The sequence below is a fragment of the Quercus lobata genome, chromosome 1, assembly GCF_001633185.2.
Source record: "Quercus lobata isolate SW786 chromosome 1, ValleyOak3.0 Primary Assembly, whole genome shotgun sequence".
Lineage (NCBI taxonomy): Eukaryota > Viridiplantae > Streptophyta > Magnoliopsida > Fagales > Fagaceae > Quercus > Quercus lobata.
This window is the reverse complement of record NC_044904.1, coordinates 36,731,335-36,751,338: the sequence shown is the minus strand read 5'-3', so window position 1 is coordinate 36,751,338 and position 20,004 is coordinate 36,731,335. Positions and strand designations below refer to the sequence as shown.

Here is a 20,004-nt window from a genome sequence, read left to right as displayed (position 1 = left end):
AAGTTTCAAAAAGAGAAGTGTTGTGTTCATAACATTTTCACAATATTTCTATTAGGAGAAATTACATTTTATCACTTTAAACTATACAATTAATTACACTTTGCATGCTAAATTTTTCGAATATGCGTTTTGCACCTTAAAATATGATCCTTGTTACTCTTTGCACCCTAATATCAAGTTTGTTGTTAATTTAGATGGAAAAGTATAGTACCACGTGAAAAGATCTAATTGTCCATCTTCTCAATCTCTTAAAAACAGATAAGAAATTACAGTTTATCACCCTAAATTATACTAATGATTACATTTTGCACTCTAAACTTTGAATTTCTATCCAAGTTAACCCAAAAAAAAAAGCGTGCATTGAAAAAATTTATGGTGTAAAGTGTAATATGAGATATAATTTAGAGTTATAAAGTGTAATTTTCCCCTTCTATAAATCCTAGTGGTAAGTTGTTATTGGTTTTAATTTGAACACACAGTTGGAATTACTTTTTTTCCTACTAATAACAGCAAATAACATCGATTACTTAGAATTTATTGTGAAAATATTGTAAACATATATTTCTCTTAAAAAAAAAAAAAAAGGAGCACTACTAATTATTTTGTTAATTGCCATTAGTGTCATTACTTACATGACTAATGGAGTAGTGAGTTACATGACATCTTTTTTTTTTAAATGTTGTAGCATATTTTTGATTAAAAAATTACAAAAGTATATTTAACACATCAGAAATCCATTAATACCAAATACTTGACCCGGTTCTTAACTGGTAATACCAAATCAAAATCCCGAATCTGGAAACTAGAACGTGCAACGGCGTTAAGGCCTAAGGGAGAGAGAGGAGGAGGAGAGATTAGTTGAGCCCTAGACCCGTCGTCCTCCTCCACGCAACGCCGCCTCCCTCTTCTGGCAACGGCGTCATCGTCCACAGAAACCTCCGCCTCCCTTCTCTGGCCAAACCATATCAGGTATTACTCTTTTCCTCTCTCTTTGTGGCTGTGCAACCCAGTTAGGACCATTAAGATGACGAAAATTTTTTACCTGTAATTATAAATTCTTTGAAGTTCTATTCTTACGTTCATATAAGAAACTACTACTACTACTACTACTACTACTACTACATGTCCTTTGAAATTCCAAATGCTTGTACCTTTTGGAGAATTTTCATTTGTATTCCTAGTATTTGTAAAAATGCCTGTGAGAAATTTTGCTTTATGGAGTCCATTTAATCTTGTGTTATATTGGTTAAAAGGCTTTCTGTGTTAAGTTATTTTGGTTTTTGGCAAGTTCCTATGTGTTAGTAAATTTGGTTGATTTTAGCTTAGCTTAGCATATTATTTAATCTTTCTTCAGCATTAAATGGAGCCCAGATGGAAAGGGAAGGGCTTCAAAGCTAAAGCTCTTGCAGAGCCCATGTCAAAGATAGTATCCCAGCTGCAGTCTTCGCTAATTCAATCAGATGCTCATGGATTGCTTACTGGGTGTACTGTACTCATAGCTGTAAAACCAGAGCAAACTGATCTTCTTGACCGTGCATGTTTTGGTAAACGCATTGTTACAGCTGAAAAGGATAATGACTGGTTTCAGCTGGGTCTAGAAGAAGCCTTTTACCTATGTTTTTCGTTAAAGTGTCTCAAGGTTGTAGGTGATGATAAGTGTCCAAAGAATGATGTAGAGCTATGGCAGTGCATGATATCCCGAAAACCGAATTTCCCTGATTTCTACAAGGCTTATTCTCATCTTCGGATGAAGAATTGGGTTGTCAAGTCAGGTTTGAATTATGGAGTGGATTTTGTTGCCTACCGGCACCACCCGTCTCTGGTCCATTCTGAATATGCTGTGCTTGTGTTATCGGAAGGAGAGGATGAGGGAAATGGCCGGTTGAGGTTGTGGTCTGATCTTCATTGCACTACTCGAGTTAGTGGAAGTGTTGTGAAGACACTTTTGGTTCTTAGGATCACTAAAAATGGTAATGATGTTGCCTCTCCATCATGTTTGGAAAAATACACTGTTGTAGAGCGAACTATCAGAAAATGGCATCCAGAACAATGCCGGGAAGATAATATGACAGGGGAAAACAGAACCAAGTAAGTGTTGATATTCCACACCACTTGACATGTATTTTCAGTTTATGAAATGGATCTTCTTCCATTTCTATAGTATTTTTAATGAGTCTAATGCCTAATATGCTGGTGCAGGCAACAAGAAGCTCTTGGAAAAGCAAGTTTAAAGACCAAATTTACTCAAAAACATGATGTGAAATTGAAGCCAGGCCTAGTTGGAATTGAACGAGGTATTGGTCTAGTTAGTATTAGTCTTGTTTTTGCCTTGATTTCCTTTATAGTAAGCCGTTGGTTTTGGTCTAATTAAGATTTCTTGAATTATAAAGTAGAGGTTTTTAAACATATCACTCTAGACTTTGACTTGAGTGTAAATTTAGTCATTGGACCTTCAATTTGAACCATTAACCCCCTACATTTTAGGTTTGCAACAAATCAAATATTCCATTAATTTTATCATTAAAGGTTGATGTATGGTTTCTTCATGTCAACAATATATACTTTTTTAAAATACCATTATGAAAAAGACTTTCTGAAAGAGAACCAAATGCCCATTGGATTTCACCGCCCAAAGATGTAAAATGGAGCAAATTGTTTCCATTATGGACATTAAGGACTCAGCTGGGAAGATGATTTGCATTATTCGTGTTCATTGGCCTGAAAAGAAGATCTTGGGATCTGCAAGTCAACATATATATCACATACATAGCGCATATTGTTGTTTGTTATATGAACAATTTGTTAAGGTATATGCACATTGTTATGCATATTATTGAAATTATAATTGGTTTATGATTTTTAGTGTTTGTGGTTTGATCACTTTAGTTAGATTTAAGTACTTGACACCTTTATTGAATTACACTTTATTGAGCCAATTTTGTAGAACTACAAGTCCACAAATGACAAAGTTTGGTATATTTGCTTCTGAGTTATCATCTTTTTCAGTTGTTTTTAATTTCTCAATAAAACTCTAAATGAAATAGTTTGAACTAAGAATTAGGCCATAATTGAGAAAATCAGGCAAGATTCAGTGATTATTGAACCATAATCAACATTTGCTTCTTCTTCTTCTTCTTCTTCTTCCTTTTTTTTTTTTTTGAGAATGATTTGCTTCTTTTTCCTTTTTCTTTTTTGTTTTGGCAAACCACATTTGTTTCTTTTAAGTTGAAGCAGTTTTAATTTTAACTTTTTTTTTCAATAATAAGGGGTAGTAATAATTGTACTTCAAAAATACTGATGACATGGCAGAAAATGCTGTTTAACCTTTAACTGCAATATTTCATGGAGGGGTTTGATTTGTCACAAAACCTAAAATGCACGGGGTTAATTGTTCAAATTGAAAGTCCAAGCATGAAATTGACGCTCATATCAAAGTCTAGTAGTTGATACTTGTAAATCCGCAAGAATATTTTTTTGAATGGGCTGCACTAAGGCACATGAGTTGGTTTTATCCCCTCTCCCAAGTGGAAGTTCCTGCCCCCCTCTTCTTACTCCTGAGTTACTATGTTAAGCTTTGATTGGAAGGGATGGCCTTCCTAATGAAAATTCATGACCTTATTGAACTTTGGATACATGCTACAATAATAGAGGTAGAATTGCAGCATTTTTGAATTATGGGATGTGATTAAGGAAATTAGTTCTAAGATGTCTGAGAAATTTAATGGAAGTTTTTGGTCAAATGAACAAGGTATTAAGAAATGCATAATGTACATTATAGTATTTTGGGGAAACATTGCCTACAACCTGTATCTTTATGTCATGAATGTAAGCAATTGAGAAGTATAAATACACCTCTAGTCATCAATTTTTTTTTTCCTAAGGGAAATATAAGATCAAGATGTAGGGAATAGGATTTGCTATGGGGAGAAAGTTTACCCGTATTTCAGGAAACTATTCCTTAATCCGGTGATAAGTTGCTTGTGTGTACCTTAGACATCTTCATCCAAATAAATTTTGCAGGACAAAAATGTTTGGGGTTGGCAAAATGTGGAGAACTAATTTTGGCCAAAAAGAAAATGTTTGTGGGAAATTTGGAAATGCATTTGTATTGACTTGTATAGTGATGCACTTCTACCCCAACAAGCTCAGCTCTTATTGGATTTATGAGGACAGGTATCAGTGCCATAATTGACTAGCTTACAAATCCTTCACTGGCTGCAAAAATTCCTACTTTCTTTTCGCGTGTGAAAGTTGTCCAGGATAGTTACTGGTAAAGGGGAGGGGGGATTCATTGCATTAAAAACTTCAACCCCCCTTCGCTACCTTTTCGATTTCCTTCTCTTCTCTGATGAAAGTTCAAGTGTATGATAATGGCATTGGTGTCATCTAATCTAATGTACCTTGCCTTGCACTGTTCTATTTCTTTCAGTTCTTCATACGCACGTAAAGAAACCGTTTGGTCCTAAATCAGAGGCCTCTTGGCTGTTTGTGTCCTTTCTTGTGGCAGTTTCTCAGTTTTGAAGCATGCATGTGTTAGCGTAAGATGCAACCATTGGGTTAACAGAATCTTCACGTGCTTCTTGTTGCATGTCTGTCGGTCTGGGGACATTTGGTGCTTCTATCGAGATACCATTCACAAAAGCCAGTGCCACTTCGTTATTGTAATTTGTAGCCCAGTTTTTAGTTTTACACAAATCTTCAATTAGCGTTACTTTGTTTATGGTTCAATTTCTCCGATTCTTCTTGAGGCGCTAGGTTCTAAAATAAGTAAATAACAAACCCCAGCAATTTTCTCAAGCTCCCATGAAATTCATAAAATTTCCTACATAGTTTTGAATTCTGTTTTGAAGATCATTTCAGATTTGATTACTAAAACCAAATATTTTGGTATAAATATTTGTCATTTCGGAATTATCCCATAATGGGCTTCAATTTCAAATGAATAAAAAAACGAGCACAATATTTTCATAACAAAATCTAGGTAATAAGCTGTTATTGGTTGGTAAAAAGTAACCTAACTAATGTGATCAAATTAAAACCACTAAGTACTTATCACCTAGGTTATGTTGTAAACTTGCTGTGAACATATATTAGACATTAACAGATCCAAATCAAGAAAGCTCAATCTTATCAAAGTCTAGTAGTGTTTCCATCACATGCGGTGATTATCATGCATGACAAAAGAACAAGATTGAAAAGCTCCAAGCTTAACTAAAGCATCTGCACTTGATTGGCTACCTAAAATACATTATCAAGGCTCTCGTTTACAATGTTTAAATGTTGATCTTTTTGTCCTGGAAAGCCAACTGAAATTTGAGTTCTACTAGAGCAATCTTACCAATAATATATGTACATGAATTCACAACGGGTAAATGAAATCCTATCCCTCCACAATCTCCATACCAAGTAACATCTTTCCCTTATTAGTGAGAGAGTGATAACAACAAAAAAGAGCACCATGAAATTACATATACCACCACCTTTCCAAAACCAAACCAAACGAGTTCATTAGTCCATGACAAACCAGCCCTTAAGTAAAAGACCAAAACCCCCCAAAATAAATCATTGACAAACTAAGCTTCAGAGTGCCTGTTCCTCCCCATCTTAGTAAAGCTGGATCCTACTAGGTTTTTCCTTTGTCATCCTTGCCTCGCCAGAAGGTTCATCATTATCAATCCGACGATTGTTCCTAAACGCTGCAATGGCAATCACATAAGTGATTACCAGGATGATTAATACAACAATGTTGATCACTGAGACCTTCCTCCAACTCTTCCTGAGGCTAGCCAGCACACCAGCTTTGCAAGAGTTACAAGAATAGCAAAGTTGCGCTTGGTCATTGTTCCAATTATTGCAGTCAGTGTTGGTTACCATTCCTGTTCCAGGGGTCCAAAACGTCTCATTGTTGTAGACAAAGCCACAGTCTGAGGGGGGCTTGCAGCAACCAGACTATACAAAGACAAAACAGTATTATTGTTACACCAGCTGGTATTTGAACAATTAATGCGTACTAAGAAACACACATACATAGTATTTTGTAGAGATAAATCATTAAATATCTGTTTGTAAAAAATATTAATGCTAATTGCTTTTGGAAACATCTAACTAGAAATTAGCACCTTTGGTTTTGCGTCATTCTATTCTGTCTGTTTTAAAACAAAAGCAACTAAAACACAAAAGGTTCTGCTTGAGATAGCAAATGATGTGGCCAGCAGCACTTTGTTTCTGATAGAGATAGACTACCATCCCCCATCTACTCTCTCTTACTTTCTTCAATAAAGATCCTCACACTCAGCAACAAAAATATGCAAGTTCTACTCCAGCATTATCAAGACAAAGAATGGAATAACTAAACTATCATTAAGGCAAAGAATGAAATGACTAAAACAACCACCATGTGCGATTGCGCCATGAAAAGAAAATTACTGAATCATGGTTATAAAAATATGCATTCTATACAGTATGATACATGCACTGATGCACGTATTTTTTTGTTAAAAAAATAAAAATAAATAAGCAACTCTGGTATCATACGAAACAAAAAACAAAAATCTATAATTAAAAGTATATGATACGTAATTCAACGTTTCTCATATATACTAATACAAGAACACTTCCAACTTGATTAAACTTTAATGCTCATATGATTGGTTATTTAATTTGCAAAGGTGTCATTGTATACAACAATAAAATTATTAAAATAAATATCTTTAGTTCAATGTTTTACTATTTATATAACATATCAACATTTTTATATTTTTATTACAATCTTCAATTGTTTTTCTTTCATTGATAAAAATTTCTATAAGATTTAAATGATTAGATTTTAATGTCGAATATAACATGTGTGGGCGTATATTAAAATTTTTAAATAAAAATAAGTTTAAATTATAGCAATATGGGACTATAAATAGTTTTATATATTTTGCTATCTTTTTTTGAAAATACAACCAAATATTGAAAAAAATAATACGAATACTTAATTAGTTGATTTTTTTAATAATATCTTATGAAATAATATTAAAATAAGATAAGATATGATAAGATGCTACCGACTTGACATGCATAGTTGTTCTTTTATTCCCAAATTTTTCATTCAAATTTGTGATATACCCATACATATATATTTATGTTTATTTCATTTTAATCTTCTATGTTGAGATTTAAGAATGCTTTTTAAAACCTTGAATCAAATAAAACTTATACATATTCTGTAACACATACATTATTCTCCGCCTATCAAATTATTACTAAAACCTATGAGCTGATCGTCAAGAATCTTATAATTCAGTGGCATAACTTAATCTCTTTAATTAAGAGATTTAGGTTCCCCTTCTCGTTGTTGTAACTATAAACTTACTAAAAAATACCTATGAATTGAAGGTTAAAATCTATATAATTCTTGACATCATTAATAATTATTTTATTTTAATTTTCTTCTAACAAGATTTGATTTACTCTGAACACTAACTAATTTACTAATAGATAAATCTTTACTTGCACACATAGTCACATACCAAATGATTATAAGAATAATCTCTCCAAAATATATATATATATATATATATATTGATTGTAAGAATAAAACTCCTTGTATAAGGCCATCAAAAGGGTTGTGATAGAAATTTAGGCTTGGACCAACCAATTATGTCCCTTTATGTTTTTATGATTATATAAGATGTACTTTATTGAAACTTATATTTAGGTAGGGATGAGAGATTTGGGAAGGAAAGGCTCCTCGCCATCTAGCTATGAAATAATATCTATGTTAATAATTGTTCCACTTCCACCAAACAAGTTGCCTTAGATATTTTATTTTGGGCAAGACTAAGGTACACTACTTAGGTGTTATTCCTTCGGTTTCCCTCTTAAGATTCTGTCATGTGGATTTTTCTCATGGTCCCTCTTAAGATTCTGTCATGTGGATTTTTCTCATGGGATGAAAATGTATTTTTTAGTTAAATAGCCACGTGACTGAATTCTAAGAGGGACTTAAGGAACACTACCTAAGATAGTGTAACTAAGTTTTGTCATTTTATTTTTATAGCCCTAAACAAGCAACCAAACAAAAGAGAAAAAAAATATTATATATATATTCCGCTAAAGAAAACCATTTGGAATTTGGATTAAGAATCAAGGCTAACCAACCCAATACTTCCAAACAGAACATAGCTAGAACTCTCTTTATTTGGAGGGCTGTAATCTCTTGGCTAAGATAACTAGATAAGGAGAGGACAGCAACCACTGGGTTATATTGTTGTAATTAATATCTTGCTCAGAGCATCAATCTTCAACATTAAAGACAAAAACAAAAGGTTGTTGGACTGCTAAATAAGCTAACGACAGGTTTTTGGTTTTTCTTGTTTTACTAGTTAGTGCTGTCTTGTAGACATAATTATTGGGTTTAGACTTTAGAATTTAGATATTTCAGAATGGGGCCACCTCCCTATCATGGCACGTTAAATCTATATCAATGTGAAAAATCTAGTTCATACATTTTTCAACACATCCCCCAAATAAACAAACTTTAGTTTTAGTCTAGATACATTTGCTACAAATACTATTTTGTTCTATTATTGGAGAACAAATTGTAGTTTGGCCAAATATATATGATGTTTAAATTTCGGTTAAATATTTTGGATTGCAGGAAAAAAGTAGAAAAAAAAATAATTAGTCGAAAATCATGCAGTTGTGACACATACAATAATGGTTTTGTAGGTGGTGGGTTTCTAATCTATCATTTAAAAAAGAGTAATATGATCTACACAATATTTTATAAAAATATCTTAAATGAGAAGTTGTTATTGATTTTATTCTGACTTTACCACTGAATTTTTTTTTTTCATTAATAATAATTTGTCACTTGAGATTTGTTGTGAAAATTAAGATTTATTGTGAAAATATTAAATAAAAAATGTAAATATAACTATTTTAAAAAGAAGTTAGGCCGACATGTAATTATCAGTTGACAGTTGGCCCAGGAACAATGGTGATGATGGGGACAGAGCATCTTTGAGGATGATTCGAATGACTCCAATCCCCACTTGAACTTTGAGCCTAATTGAGATTTATACCTAAAAACCGAACTACCTCACATAAACATAAAAGTCATCTTCTTCCTACAATATCTTTTAACTTTGAAGATGTGCTTTCAAAAAGGAAGGAGAGAGAGAGAGAGAGAGGGGGAAAAAGAAAAAGGCAAATACCAAAAAGTGAATCTACGTTAGGCCCATAACTTTAAAGCCCTTAAATCATTAATAAATTTTAACCCTAAGGCCCATAACTTTCCAACCCATTTTTCTCATATTAGAACTCACTGAAAAAAAAAAAAAAAAAAAAAAAAAAAAACCATAAAACCACCTCATAATTTATCAAAGAGAACCCCCAGAACCCACATAAATTTTAATTTTAATTTCCCAACCAATTAAACCTTAATTTTTTTTTTTTTAAAAAAGATTAAAAATCAAACCTGAACTTAAATTAAACATTAAAAAATTAAAATAAAATTCACTTAGATGAGATTTTGTTTTTTGGTAGAAATAAGATGCATTAAAAATTAAGAAAGAGAACCAGCAGAGTTTCAGTACAAAGCCTATTTACTTTTTCATGGTTCATGTTTTTTAAAGTTACAGGTTGAATTTATTACTTCTTTATGGAAATGAAAATTTGTCACATCCATAAATGATAATTTTTCCTGTATATTTTATAAAAACGAATAAAGAAAATAAGAGGAAATATTCAAAGAGAGCATACCTCAATAGGGTTGAGCTTTCTACGAACAAACATATCACCAGTTTCAGGCATACCACCTACAGTCCTCCCCAACTTGCTGCAAACCTTAGAGTCTCTGATACAAGAGCTAATCTTTGCCCAGTAGCTAGCATCTTCTACACGCTGCTCCAGCCAGCCCGAGTAGTCCTGCAGATAATAATCATCGTAAGCCCGGTTCGCCACAGGCCGGCCTGACCCTTTGTCCGTGACCACATAGGCAAAGATAATGAACCCTAAAAGCGCAGCTATGATGAAGAACATGGCAAATAGGTATAGCCACATTAGGAAAGTGTTTCTGTAACACGCTCCGGCGAAACCAGCTAGAGAAACCACCATTATAGCAACCCCAATAATGATCAGAGGCCATTGAAGGAACTTGAGGCAGTCAGTGTTGTTGGCTCTTGTGCTTAGCCATATCCCACCTCCAAGGATTGGGATTGAGAGGAGGAAGGTGAGGAAGTTTAGCAGTCCAATCAAATGGTTACTACTTCTCATCTCTTTGGGTTATCACTCAGATTCTGATTCTTTGAATTTTTTTTTTTTTTGAGCAAGATTCTTTGAATTCTTTGTATCAGTAGCTAGCGCTGTTTTTGATACTAAACAAAAGCTATGAGCAATAATGAAGAGTTGTGGGATGCGGAGTTGGTATTATTATATGGGCTAGAGGTCTTATTATATGGGCTAGGGGGTGTGTACAAAAAAAAAAAAAAAACAGGGGTACTCGCTGTGCGCAAATGGACACCTGTCTATGTAGATACAAATTGGTGTGACTTTTTTTATTTTTTATTTTATAGGAGTATAAGCACACCTGTTATTGAGTATATGGGATTACAGCATAGCTTTTGCTTGACATGAAGGGTGTGACAGTACCATATTACTACTGTGACTTGTTTTACAGCGGGTGGGATTGTGATTGAGTGAAGGAAGCATTAAAGATACTATATTTAATTTGAGAATAGATTTAGATGTGTCTGCCCATGTGAACTCATAACGTGTACAGACTAGATTTGGGGTTGATTCCGAGATATTTCATTATTTCTTTACTTTGACTAAATTTAAACTAATTCATTTAACCAAGCAAAAGCACGCTCGAAGTTTTTTTTTTTTTTTTGAAAAAAATGCTTTGCCTTTTTTGGAATCTATCTATCTATTAAGTACTAGATGCATCTCCATTGCTCATTTTTATTAAGGTTTGTGTAAAAGGCATGCTTGCTTCTATAGATCACTCTCTGTTCTTTGCTTGGGACTCAAGTATTTGACTAGTAGAGGGCCAACTAATTTTTTGCCCATTGGCCATTGGCATCAAACCAACCATCTTAAGGAAGGAATATTGACACCCAAAATGATTAGTATGATGTCATTAATTTTGTCTTCAACCATTCTTTTTAAATTTTTAATCAGGAAGGATAAATATATTTATTATATTATATTTGAATAATTAAGTGCAAAAGATCACATAGTATACTTTTGATCTTATAAGAAACTCCTTCACACATTCACTCATAAATGACTAATTTATTTTCACAATGGTTAGTTTCACTTTCATGTACATGTACAAATTTCATATAATTCTAGTGGCAACATCCTGCAACCGTAACTATGATGATGGTGTAAGTAAATAAATCTATGAGTCAATATATCCATTCTTTTTCTTTATTTTTTTATACGATAAAATATAGTTAACACCTGAGAGTTAGTTTTAGTTAAGTTCAAAATTTTTTTAAACTAATAAATTTGATCCATTTAGCAACCAAATTAGTCAAAATTTAGAAGTGTTAAATATATTTTACCCTTTTTTATAAGTAAAATTGTGGGGGGACAAGGATCCCAAAAAAAATTTAAACAGGCAGTCAAGGTTATTTCCGATGACCTAAAATTCGACAATTGATTTAAGGTAGTGATCTCACAATTTGAAAAGAGATTGGTGTAACACACTTGATGAAGGTTCCGAGGACATACCTCAGATCTAGGGGGACGAGCACTAGTTGTATGAGGGACACAAGGTTAAACCATCAAAAAGAAAAGAAAGCATGGGACGGAATACGAAAAGGATGAAGAAAAAAGGGTATAGAAGCCATCCCCTCTGCATTAAATACAAGACAACCACTCCTTTGGCCACATCAATAAGGAAATGACCATGAACAGTGGCGACACATCTAAAATTTTAGTGTAAAACTTGCTGGTATGTTCTTGATGGGACAAGAGTTCTAGGAGTGCGATCCTAGCCCTCCAAGAGTAGGATCCAGATACCTTGTAGCTAGATATAAAAGCAAGAAGAAGATCCAAATGGAAGGGGGAGAAAAAAGAGTAAAAAAAATAAATAAATAAGAAAGAAAGAGTTCATCCATTTTGTAACCTTGTTCTCGAACTAGACCCGAGAACCAACACTTGTATTTTTTCTTAATCAGCTTTCAAACTATAAATTAAAGAAATAAATACCGATTTCTCATTCAATTCTCTGACATATGCTTTCTTAGACTTTGCATTGGATATCATAAAATAGATTTGACTTACCATCTCTAAAGAAATTTATTGTGATAGCAAACAATAAAATCATGATTTAATACCACAAGGGTGGTTTCTTGCTTTTTTGCCGTTACAAAAAGTATTATAAATTAAGGCAAAAAAGAAAAAGAAAAAGAAAAAAAAGGAAGGACTGAATCCATCTCTAGAGTCTAAGGAAGATATCCAATCAAGAAAAGAATAAATGTTTAGGATCTCATTTTTTAACCCCAAAAAAAAAAAAGTTTAGGGTCTCATCTCACATGAAATCTCTCCCTCTTCATTTATCAGCTGAAATTAGAAATTCTAAGAATTTTCCCTCTTTTAATATCAATTGAAATTAGTGGTTCGAGCTATTGAACACAGGCACATCAATCCCATAGCTTGTACACGACCCAGGAAATTTAAATAAGGATGACAAACATTATGAGCCTCTCGTTCTAATTTACATACATGTTAATATATATATATATATATATATATATAACAAAATCTAATTTATTATATATTGATGAAGCCAAAATGCTTTCTCAGCTAGTTCCTAATCAATATTTCCTTTAACTGGGTGAAAAGAAGCATCCCATGTCTAGCGGTAGCGGGTTTGGGCTATAACAGTAGTGTAAATCTGACCGACGAGGCCTTGTTGTAAATTGTACTGTTGTTTCTTCGCGTTTGGATTCTTCTTACTTCTAACTATTATCTATTCATTAAAAACAAAAACACAGGTGAGAAAAAGAAATAAATCTTTGCCCACCCAAAGGATGGACCCAGCTCAAGATACGTTAGCGCAATTGGTGGACCGTAAGCCATATCTTCTAATTGCATCAGGTTGACATTGTCAGAATACCTAATCTTAAAAGTAATTCTCTTAACTCTGAACTCTGAAGCTGGACAGAAAGCCAATCTATAAAGAGCAATTAAGTCTATTAGCGCATCTCCAACAGTAAATTAGACAAATTTTTATATTAATGAAAAAATAAATAGTAATTTTTACCTTTTAATTATTCACTTTTTTAAATACATTTTTTAATAAATTTTTTATCTCATTTTCTATCTTATTTAAATATTATTTTTTCATTCATTATTTATTATTTTTTTAACAACTATACATCTTTCAATATTTTTTTATTCAATACCTGATTATTATAATAGATAAAAAACATTTGAAGAATGAACAGTAGCCCATCAGACTTGATGAGCTACTGTTTATGAGCCAAAAAAAATTTCAGGTATAGAGAGTCCATTGGAGACTATTTTTATGGTGTCATTCTTTATTATAGAGATTTTTATACATTTAGCTACACCATTGGAGATGCTCTTACTACACTAATTTTTACAACTTTATCACAATTTCAGAACGTGACGAATGGTAAGTGATGAAAATAAAATAATGGATCTATTTGATTGAATAATGGGTCCATATGATTCCACCACTCACAAGTTATCATATGGTAAAGTTGTAACAAAGTTATAGAAATAGGCGTGGTACTAAACTTACTCATTTAAAAATTATCCAAAATTTTTAAGTTTGTTTGGATACAACTTATTTTGCTGAAAATTGAAAATACTGTAACAAAATAATTTTTAAATATATAAATAGTGCATGAATCCCATTTTTAAATTTTTTTTTTTCTGAATAAAGTGGTTATGAGTGCATGAACAGTATATAAACAATATATAGACAATACATAAACAGTAAAATTTATCTCTAAAAACTAAAACGCATGAAAAAATTGAAAAAATAATATATATATATATATATATATATATAATTCCTATCCAAACACCCACTTTCATTTACAACTTATTACAACGCTGCTTTTTGACACGCGCAATCCCTTGTTCGTTTCTGGTACAGATCAGATGCCTTGGCCCTGAAGGTTCCAGATTTTTAAGCGGAACCTTGTGTAACTTTCAGCTTTTTGAAACGCACAAATAGTGTTCCATAAAGTTTTATAGCAAATAAATCAAACCGACCAGAGAAGCATAAATATGGTTAATAAGGATAGACCTAGTTCAGGACATCAGGCGTGGAATGTGCAAAGGCACCTAAAGAAAAGGTTGTCGGTGATACAAAATAAAAAACTCTTCCAGAATTTGGGGTCAAACGTATCGAAAAGTATATTTTTTTCTTTTCGAAGATATTATATATAACTATATGAGATGATAAAAAGCTGGGACAATGCTATTTTTTGTATGGATACTTCTTGGTTTCTAGTTTCTACTTTCCTTTGGATTTTTGCAGTAGCTTGTTTGTGTATGCAAATAAAGGCTTCAGTCTTGAGTCTAGAGGTATCAATTCGGATTAACGTGTTGGGTTCATGTCGTGTCAAGGTAGAGGTATTCGATTAAATGGCTCAACCAGGGTCGGCTCAACAATTTTAGGGGTCTTAGGCGAAAATTTTAAGTGGACTCTTTTTTTAACTTTAAAGTCCAAATTTGTACAAATAAAAATTAATTTATTAAATGGTTTAATAATTGGTGTGATAATTTATAATAATTGATAAAGTAAGAGTTTACATTGAAAAAAATGTGATAACTTATTAATTAGTGTGGGGCCATGTGGGGGCCAGCTTAACTTAGGCCTTGTGATGTGTTGTGACTTGTGAACAAGATTGCACAGTGCTATGTGCACTATGTAGTCTTGTCCTATCAAATTGTGTGCAGTATTCTGCATTTTAGAATACAATGTGACTTTTTTAATGCATTTTATTAACCAATAAAAGTATCTAAATTTTTTTTGTAATTAAAATATATAGATAAATATTATATATATACTGTAAGGACACGATTCCTGCGCGGCCCAGTGACATTTTTGGGTTCACGCGGGAGAGATCCCTCACAATACAATTTGTAGAGAGTGGGCTTGAAAAGCTTGGGCTTGGTCACGGGACGATGGTCCGGTCTGGATTTCAGAGAGGTCCCTGTGGAAAGTGGACTGGGCCTAAACGTTTAAAGCCCCGCCGTGCTGCCACTTCTGAGAATGGGCTCCTCGGACTTGATCCGAGGACCCTTGTGGTCCCTTCCGGCTGTCCAACGGAGGACCTTCTCTATTCTCTGCATGGATCGTTCCGGCGATCTTATTCATGAAGTCTTTCTCTTTTTCTCCCCCCCTCACTAGATTCACTTACTTCTCCTTTTATACTAGCGTGCGTTCGATGTCCTTCGTCCACGTGTAGGGTCAGTCTTTACAAATACTGACATTGGTCCCATCAGTCTAATCCCGGAATTGTTGGGGATGACTTGATAAAGTTGCAGAGTACGGTTCTGTCAGGCATTGGACCTTATCCAGAAGGGTATTTAGGGTAATCGCCCCAAGGTATTTTGGATTTCCTCCCGAATTTGTCCCTTTATTCTGGGGGGATTATGGGCCTGCCGAGGACTAGACTGTCCTCGGCTGCCTCCCAAAATTGGTCTGTGCTCTGCGTCATGGAGCTTGGGCTACAATTCTCCTCGGATTGAGCCCTCGGACTCTCTAAGGGTGAATGGGCCTGGTCCACGAATTGTTGGGCCCCACATATACATATATAAATTTTTTTTTTTTTTTTACAAGTGGGGGCCTTTTTTTATTTGGCGATTGCATCAATTGCTTATATGGTTTAACCGACCCTGAGCTCAACCCTAACCCAACCCATTTAATAATCGTGTCATGATTTTTCAACCCTAACCTGACCTGTTAATAAGGCGGGTTAACCTGACCCAACTCATTTAACACACTTAATAAACGAGTCGTGTTGGGTTGACACGAATGTAACACAACCCATTTCAACCTACATAATATTAAATATAGCATCCATCTAGAAATAATTTTTTTTACATCCCAAAAGTAGTGCATACGCTTTAAGTCTTCAACCTACATTCAAAATAATATAGTTCAACAAAAATATAACATTCATCTAGAAATAAGTGCTTTACACTCCAAAAGAAATGTATACACTTCAACCCAAATTCAAAATAATATAGTTTAACAAAAATAAAATAACATAGTTCAACAAAAATATAACATCCTTGGAACTTGCTAAATGCTAAGTATCAATATTGAAAGAATTGGAGAAAACAGTAGACTAAAGTTTATAGAACAAAAACATTATGTAGAAAAAATTACTGCAGAATTTTAAAATACCAAGAAAATGGTTTTTTTTTTTAATTCTAAAACTCTCTAAACACATGAGAGAGAGAGAGAGAGAGAGAGAGAGAGAGAGAGAGAGAGAGAGAGAGAGAGAGAGAGAGAGAGAGAGAGAGAGAGAGAGAGAGGCAATAACCGGTTTGAGACTTTAAGTTTGAGAATTGGTTGTGAGACTATAAGATAGTAGAATGAGTAGTACGGCTGAAATAAAAAAAAAAAAAAAATTAGATATTTATAAGAAGGTTTAGAGATTTAGGGTTTAGAGATCTAGGGTTTGTAAAGTTTCAATTTCCAATTATATCCTTTATAAATTTTTGTAATTACTCACTTTTTTTTTTAATTTAAAATATATGTTGAATATAAAAGGTATTTGACGAATCTAAAATAAAATGAATATTTATTTGTTATACTAGCTAAACGAGTTGTGTTAAGTGGGTCATTTTGGGTTGACACAAATAAATTGGCGTGTCAAACGTGTCTATTGCGGGTTACGCGGGTTGACTCGCTTATGACACGTTTCTTATCATGTCGCTTTTGGGTCAACCTATTTATGACCCAAACCCATTAAGGCCCAACCATAACCCGCAAAAACCCGTGTCAAGTTCGTGTCATGTTCGCAGGTTGGGTCAAACATTGACACCTCTACTTGAGTCTATCTTACAAAGTTATAATAAAATAAAAAATAAAAAGGAAGAAAGAATCTAACATTCAAAAGTTAACTTATGGAGGATGTAAAAACTATTCAAAACATCTTAATGCAGAACGAAATGGCCTTAGGTTAACTGGGAGAAGACCAATTTATTTTTTTGGTAAAGTAGTGGCAGAAACCTTGCACAAAAAATTCCATAAAAATTTTTGTGGGTGTCCCAAAAATCGAAGAATATGAGAAATATTTTGGGCTTTCAACTATTGTGGGTGAAAAATGGAAGATTGAGCCTTAATTATATAAAAGAGAGGGTATGGGGGGAAACTTCAAGTTGGAAGGAGAAGCTACTATCTTAAACTGGGAGAGAAGTGTTATTGAAAGCTGTTGTTCAATCCATACCTACTTTTACCATAAGTTGCTTTAAACTACTTATAGGCCTTTGTCACAATATTGAAGCCGTGATCCAGAAATTTTGGTGGGGCCAACGTGGAGATAGAAGGAAAATCCATTGGAAGAATTGGAAATCCTTATGTCAACCAAAATCAAAAGGTGGTATGAGTTTTTGAGAATGACAAAGTTTAATAAGGCAATGCTAGCAAAGCAAGTGTGGTGGCTAATCCATGACATGAATTCTCTCTTTTATAGAGTATTCGAGGCTAAATACTTCTTGAATGGTTCTATCTTTGAAACAAAGGAGAAGTCGGGGTCATATGCGTGGAAGAGCATCCTTGGGTTTAGAAAGGTAATTGCCATGGGGGAAAAATGGCAAGTAGGGGATGGTTTGTCTATTCGAATTTACAAGGATAGTTGGTTAACTAGGGAGGGCAGTGGCTGAACTGTCTCACCACCAAAATTCCTACACAGTGAAGCTAAGGTATCCCTACTGATTGATCCTAACACAAATTGGTGGAACACCTCCCTTATTGATCAGAATTTCTATCCATTTGAGGCTCAAAAAATCAAATCTCTCCCACTCTCCTCCTTTTACCAAGTAGACTTTCTGTTTTGGCCACATACCAGTTCTAGGTTGTATGTTGTGAAATCAGGGTATCAGCTTTTATGCAAGGAGTGTTGTAGTGAATCGACTTCAGCCTTTGATGGTGCAACTTCAAAATCTTTCTAGACTAGCCTCTGGAAGATGACAGTCCCAAATAAGGTGAAGACCTTCATGTGGAGAGCATGCAATGATTCCTTACCAACGATGAAGAAGTTGGTGCAAAGGACAATAATTAGCTCTCCGCTGTGTGCTTTGTGTCTTTACGCTCTAGAGGATGCCCTTCACGCCTTGTGGGGATGTACAAATTTAAAGAATTTGGTTGATGCTAATTACTAGCTTCACTCTTTTTCTGATCTATTTGGGTTGGTGCTTAAAAATCCTAATAGCCTAGCTTAGTTTGCGATGATGTGTTGGCTGATTTGGAATAGGAGGAATAAGGTCCGTTCATCAGGTCGTGTTTCCCCTGGATACAATTTCTTCCTATCAGCCCAAGCCTCCGCTCCATGGACTAAGCCTCAGTAAACCTCCCATTAAAAACCACGCAATATTATTCGGGTCAGGTCGGGTCGTCGAACCGGATCAAACAAAACTAGGCTCCACAAAGCCCAACACCACCAACCTCCTATAGTCCTTTGGTCACTTGATAAAAGACACTTGGTCTTATGTTAGCTCTCTTTGGAGCTTTTCTTTCTCACACACATCTAGGCAAGGTAATGGTTTAGCCCATACCTTAGCACAAAGAGCAAGACCTTTATCTCCTATTATGGTCTAGATGGAGAATGTTCCTCCAGATCTTTACAATTGTTTTGTTCATGATTTGTCGGCTATTAAATAAAATGCCTAGTTGGGTTGTTCCTCAAAAAAAAAAAAAAAAAAATTTAGTTTGATTAAGAGTGAAATGTGAGAAGAGAGGGAACTAGAGAGTAGAAGCAAAATTAGTTTTGTTTGGTACTTACGTACAAAATAAAATATTAGTAGTGATTGTATATTTACGATTAAGATGATTCTAAAAAATAAATAGAAAAAGATCTATGCATTACAATGAACTTATTCAGGGGTGGAACCAGAAATTTTTGTTTGGAGGGGCCAAGTTGTGGCACTAATATATTTATCAAGACAATGGCCCCCCACCTCCCCACACACACACACGCTTTTTTTATTGTATATACACTTACTTTTTTATTTGATAAGTTATATATACACACACCCAACCAAAAAAAAAAATAGTATTTTCAATCAAAATTATGTCTAATGGCGAGATAAAATAAAATTCATTTTTATCATTTTCATAGTGAAATTCTTAAAAAGTTTCATTTTCAATATAAATGATCAAATTTTTTAAAAATCTTTCAATCAAACTAATGAAATTTTCAAAAATATGAATGATCCAAAATTTAGAGAAATAAGTTAAGTTCCGAATATATTTGAAGATATCTTACTCTAACCCATTATGTAGTAGCTAAAGAGAAATTTCACATGTAGATTTCGTGACAAGATTTTTTTTAATGAGTCAATAAATTTGTTAGTCACCACATAATGGGTTGAAAAAGATAGATTCAAACATGTTTGGTGCCAAACTTTATCAAATATTTAGTGGATATAAGAGTACATTTTACAATAAAAAATAGAATCATTAAAAATAAAGTTATATCTCTATAACTATTAGACCATTTTTTTTTAAGAGAATTATTTGGCTAATTCAAATATTTGGGTGAGTCAGCTTTTATTTTTGTAAACTAAATTTTGAAAACATTAAAATAATTATATATATATTAAAAAAAATAAAAATTGGGGAGGCCACCCTGTTACATAGCTCTGCCCCTGAACTTATTGAATAGTATATATAATAACTTTAGTGCTATTTTACTTGCATTTAGAGCATTAGCATCCGAGTATGTAAAATAGTGTCTATTTTACATTCTCAAAACCTACTTTATTTATTTTACCATCTCATTTTACAAC

General features: G+C 33.6%; 2 protein-coding genes across 5 annotated transcripts; one reads left to right on the top strand and one right to left on the bottom strand.

Moving 5' to 3' along the window:
- Positions 1-773: 773 nt before the first annotated feature.
- Positions 774-4,762, top strand: LOC115989017 (tRNA-splicing endonuclease subunit Sen2-1-like). 3 transcript variants are annotated; one of them, XM_031112675.1, is made up of 4 exons: positions 774-969; positions 1,355-2,088; positions 2,200-2,294; positions 4,508-4,762. In XM_031112675.1, exons 2-4 carry the CDS (start codon positions 1,361-1,363, stop codon positions 4,519-4,521), a joined length of 837 nt encoding a protein of 278 aa, XP_030968535.1. In that variant the 5' UTR covers positions 774-969; positions 1,355-1,360; the 3' UTR covers positions 4,522-4,762. The 3 variants fall into 3 exon arrangements, with proteins under 3 accessions (XP_030968535.1, XP_030968524.1, XP_030968531.1); XM_031112664.1 differs by lacking the exon at positions 4,508-4,762 and adding an exon at positions 4,021-4,419; XM_031112671.1 differs by lacking the exon at positions 4,508-4,762 and having other exon boundaries at positions 2,200-2,867.
- Positions 4,763-5,191: 429 nt separating this feature from the next.
- LOC115989002 (tetraspanin-3) lies at positions 5,192-10,430 on the bottom strand. 2 transcript variants are annotated; one of them, XM_031112654.1, is made up of 3 exons: positions 10,335-10,430; positions 9,754-10,303; positions 5,192-5,949 (listed from the first exon to the last, which is right to left on the bottom strand). In XM_031112654.1, the coding sequence occupies exons 2-3, from the start codon at positions 10,264-10,266 to the stop codon at positions 5,605-5,607; spliced, it is 858 nt and encodes a 285-aa protein (XP_030968514.1). In that variant the 5' UTR covers positions 10,267-10,303; positions 10,335-10,430; the 3' UTR covers positions 5,192-5,604. The 2 variants fall into 2 exon arrangements, with proteins under 2 accessions (XP_030968514.1, XP_030968507.1); XM_031112647.1 differs by having other exon boundaries at positions 9,754-10,424.
- Positions 10,431-20,004: the final 9,574 nt, after the last annotated feature.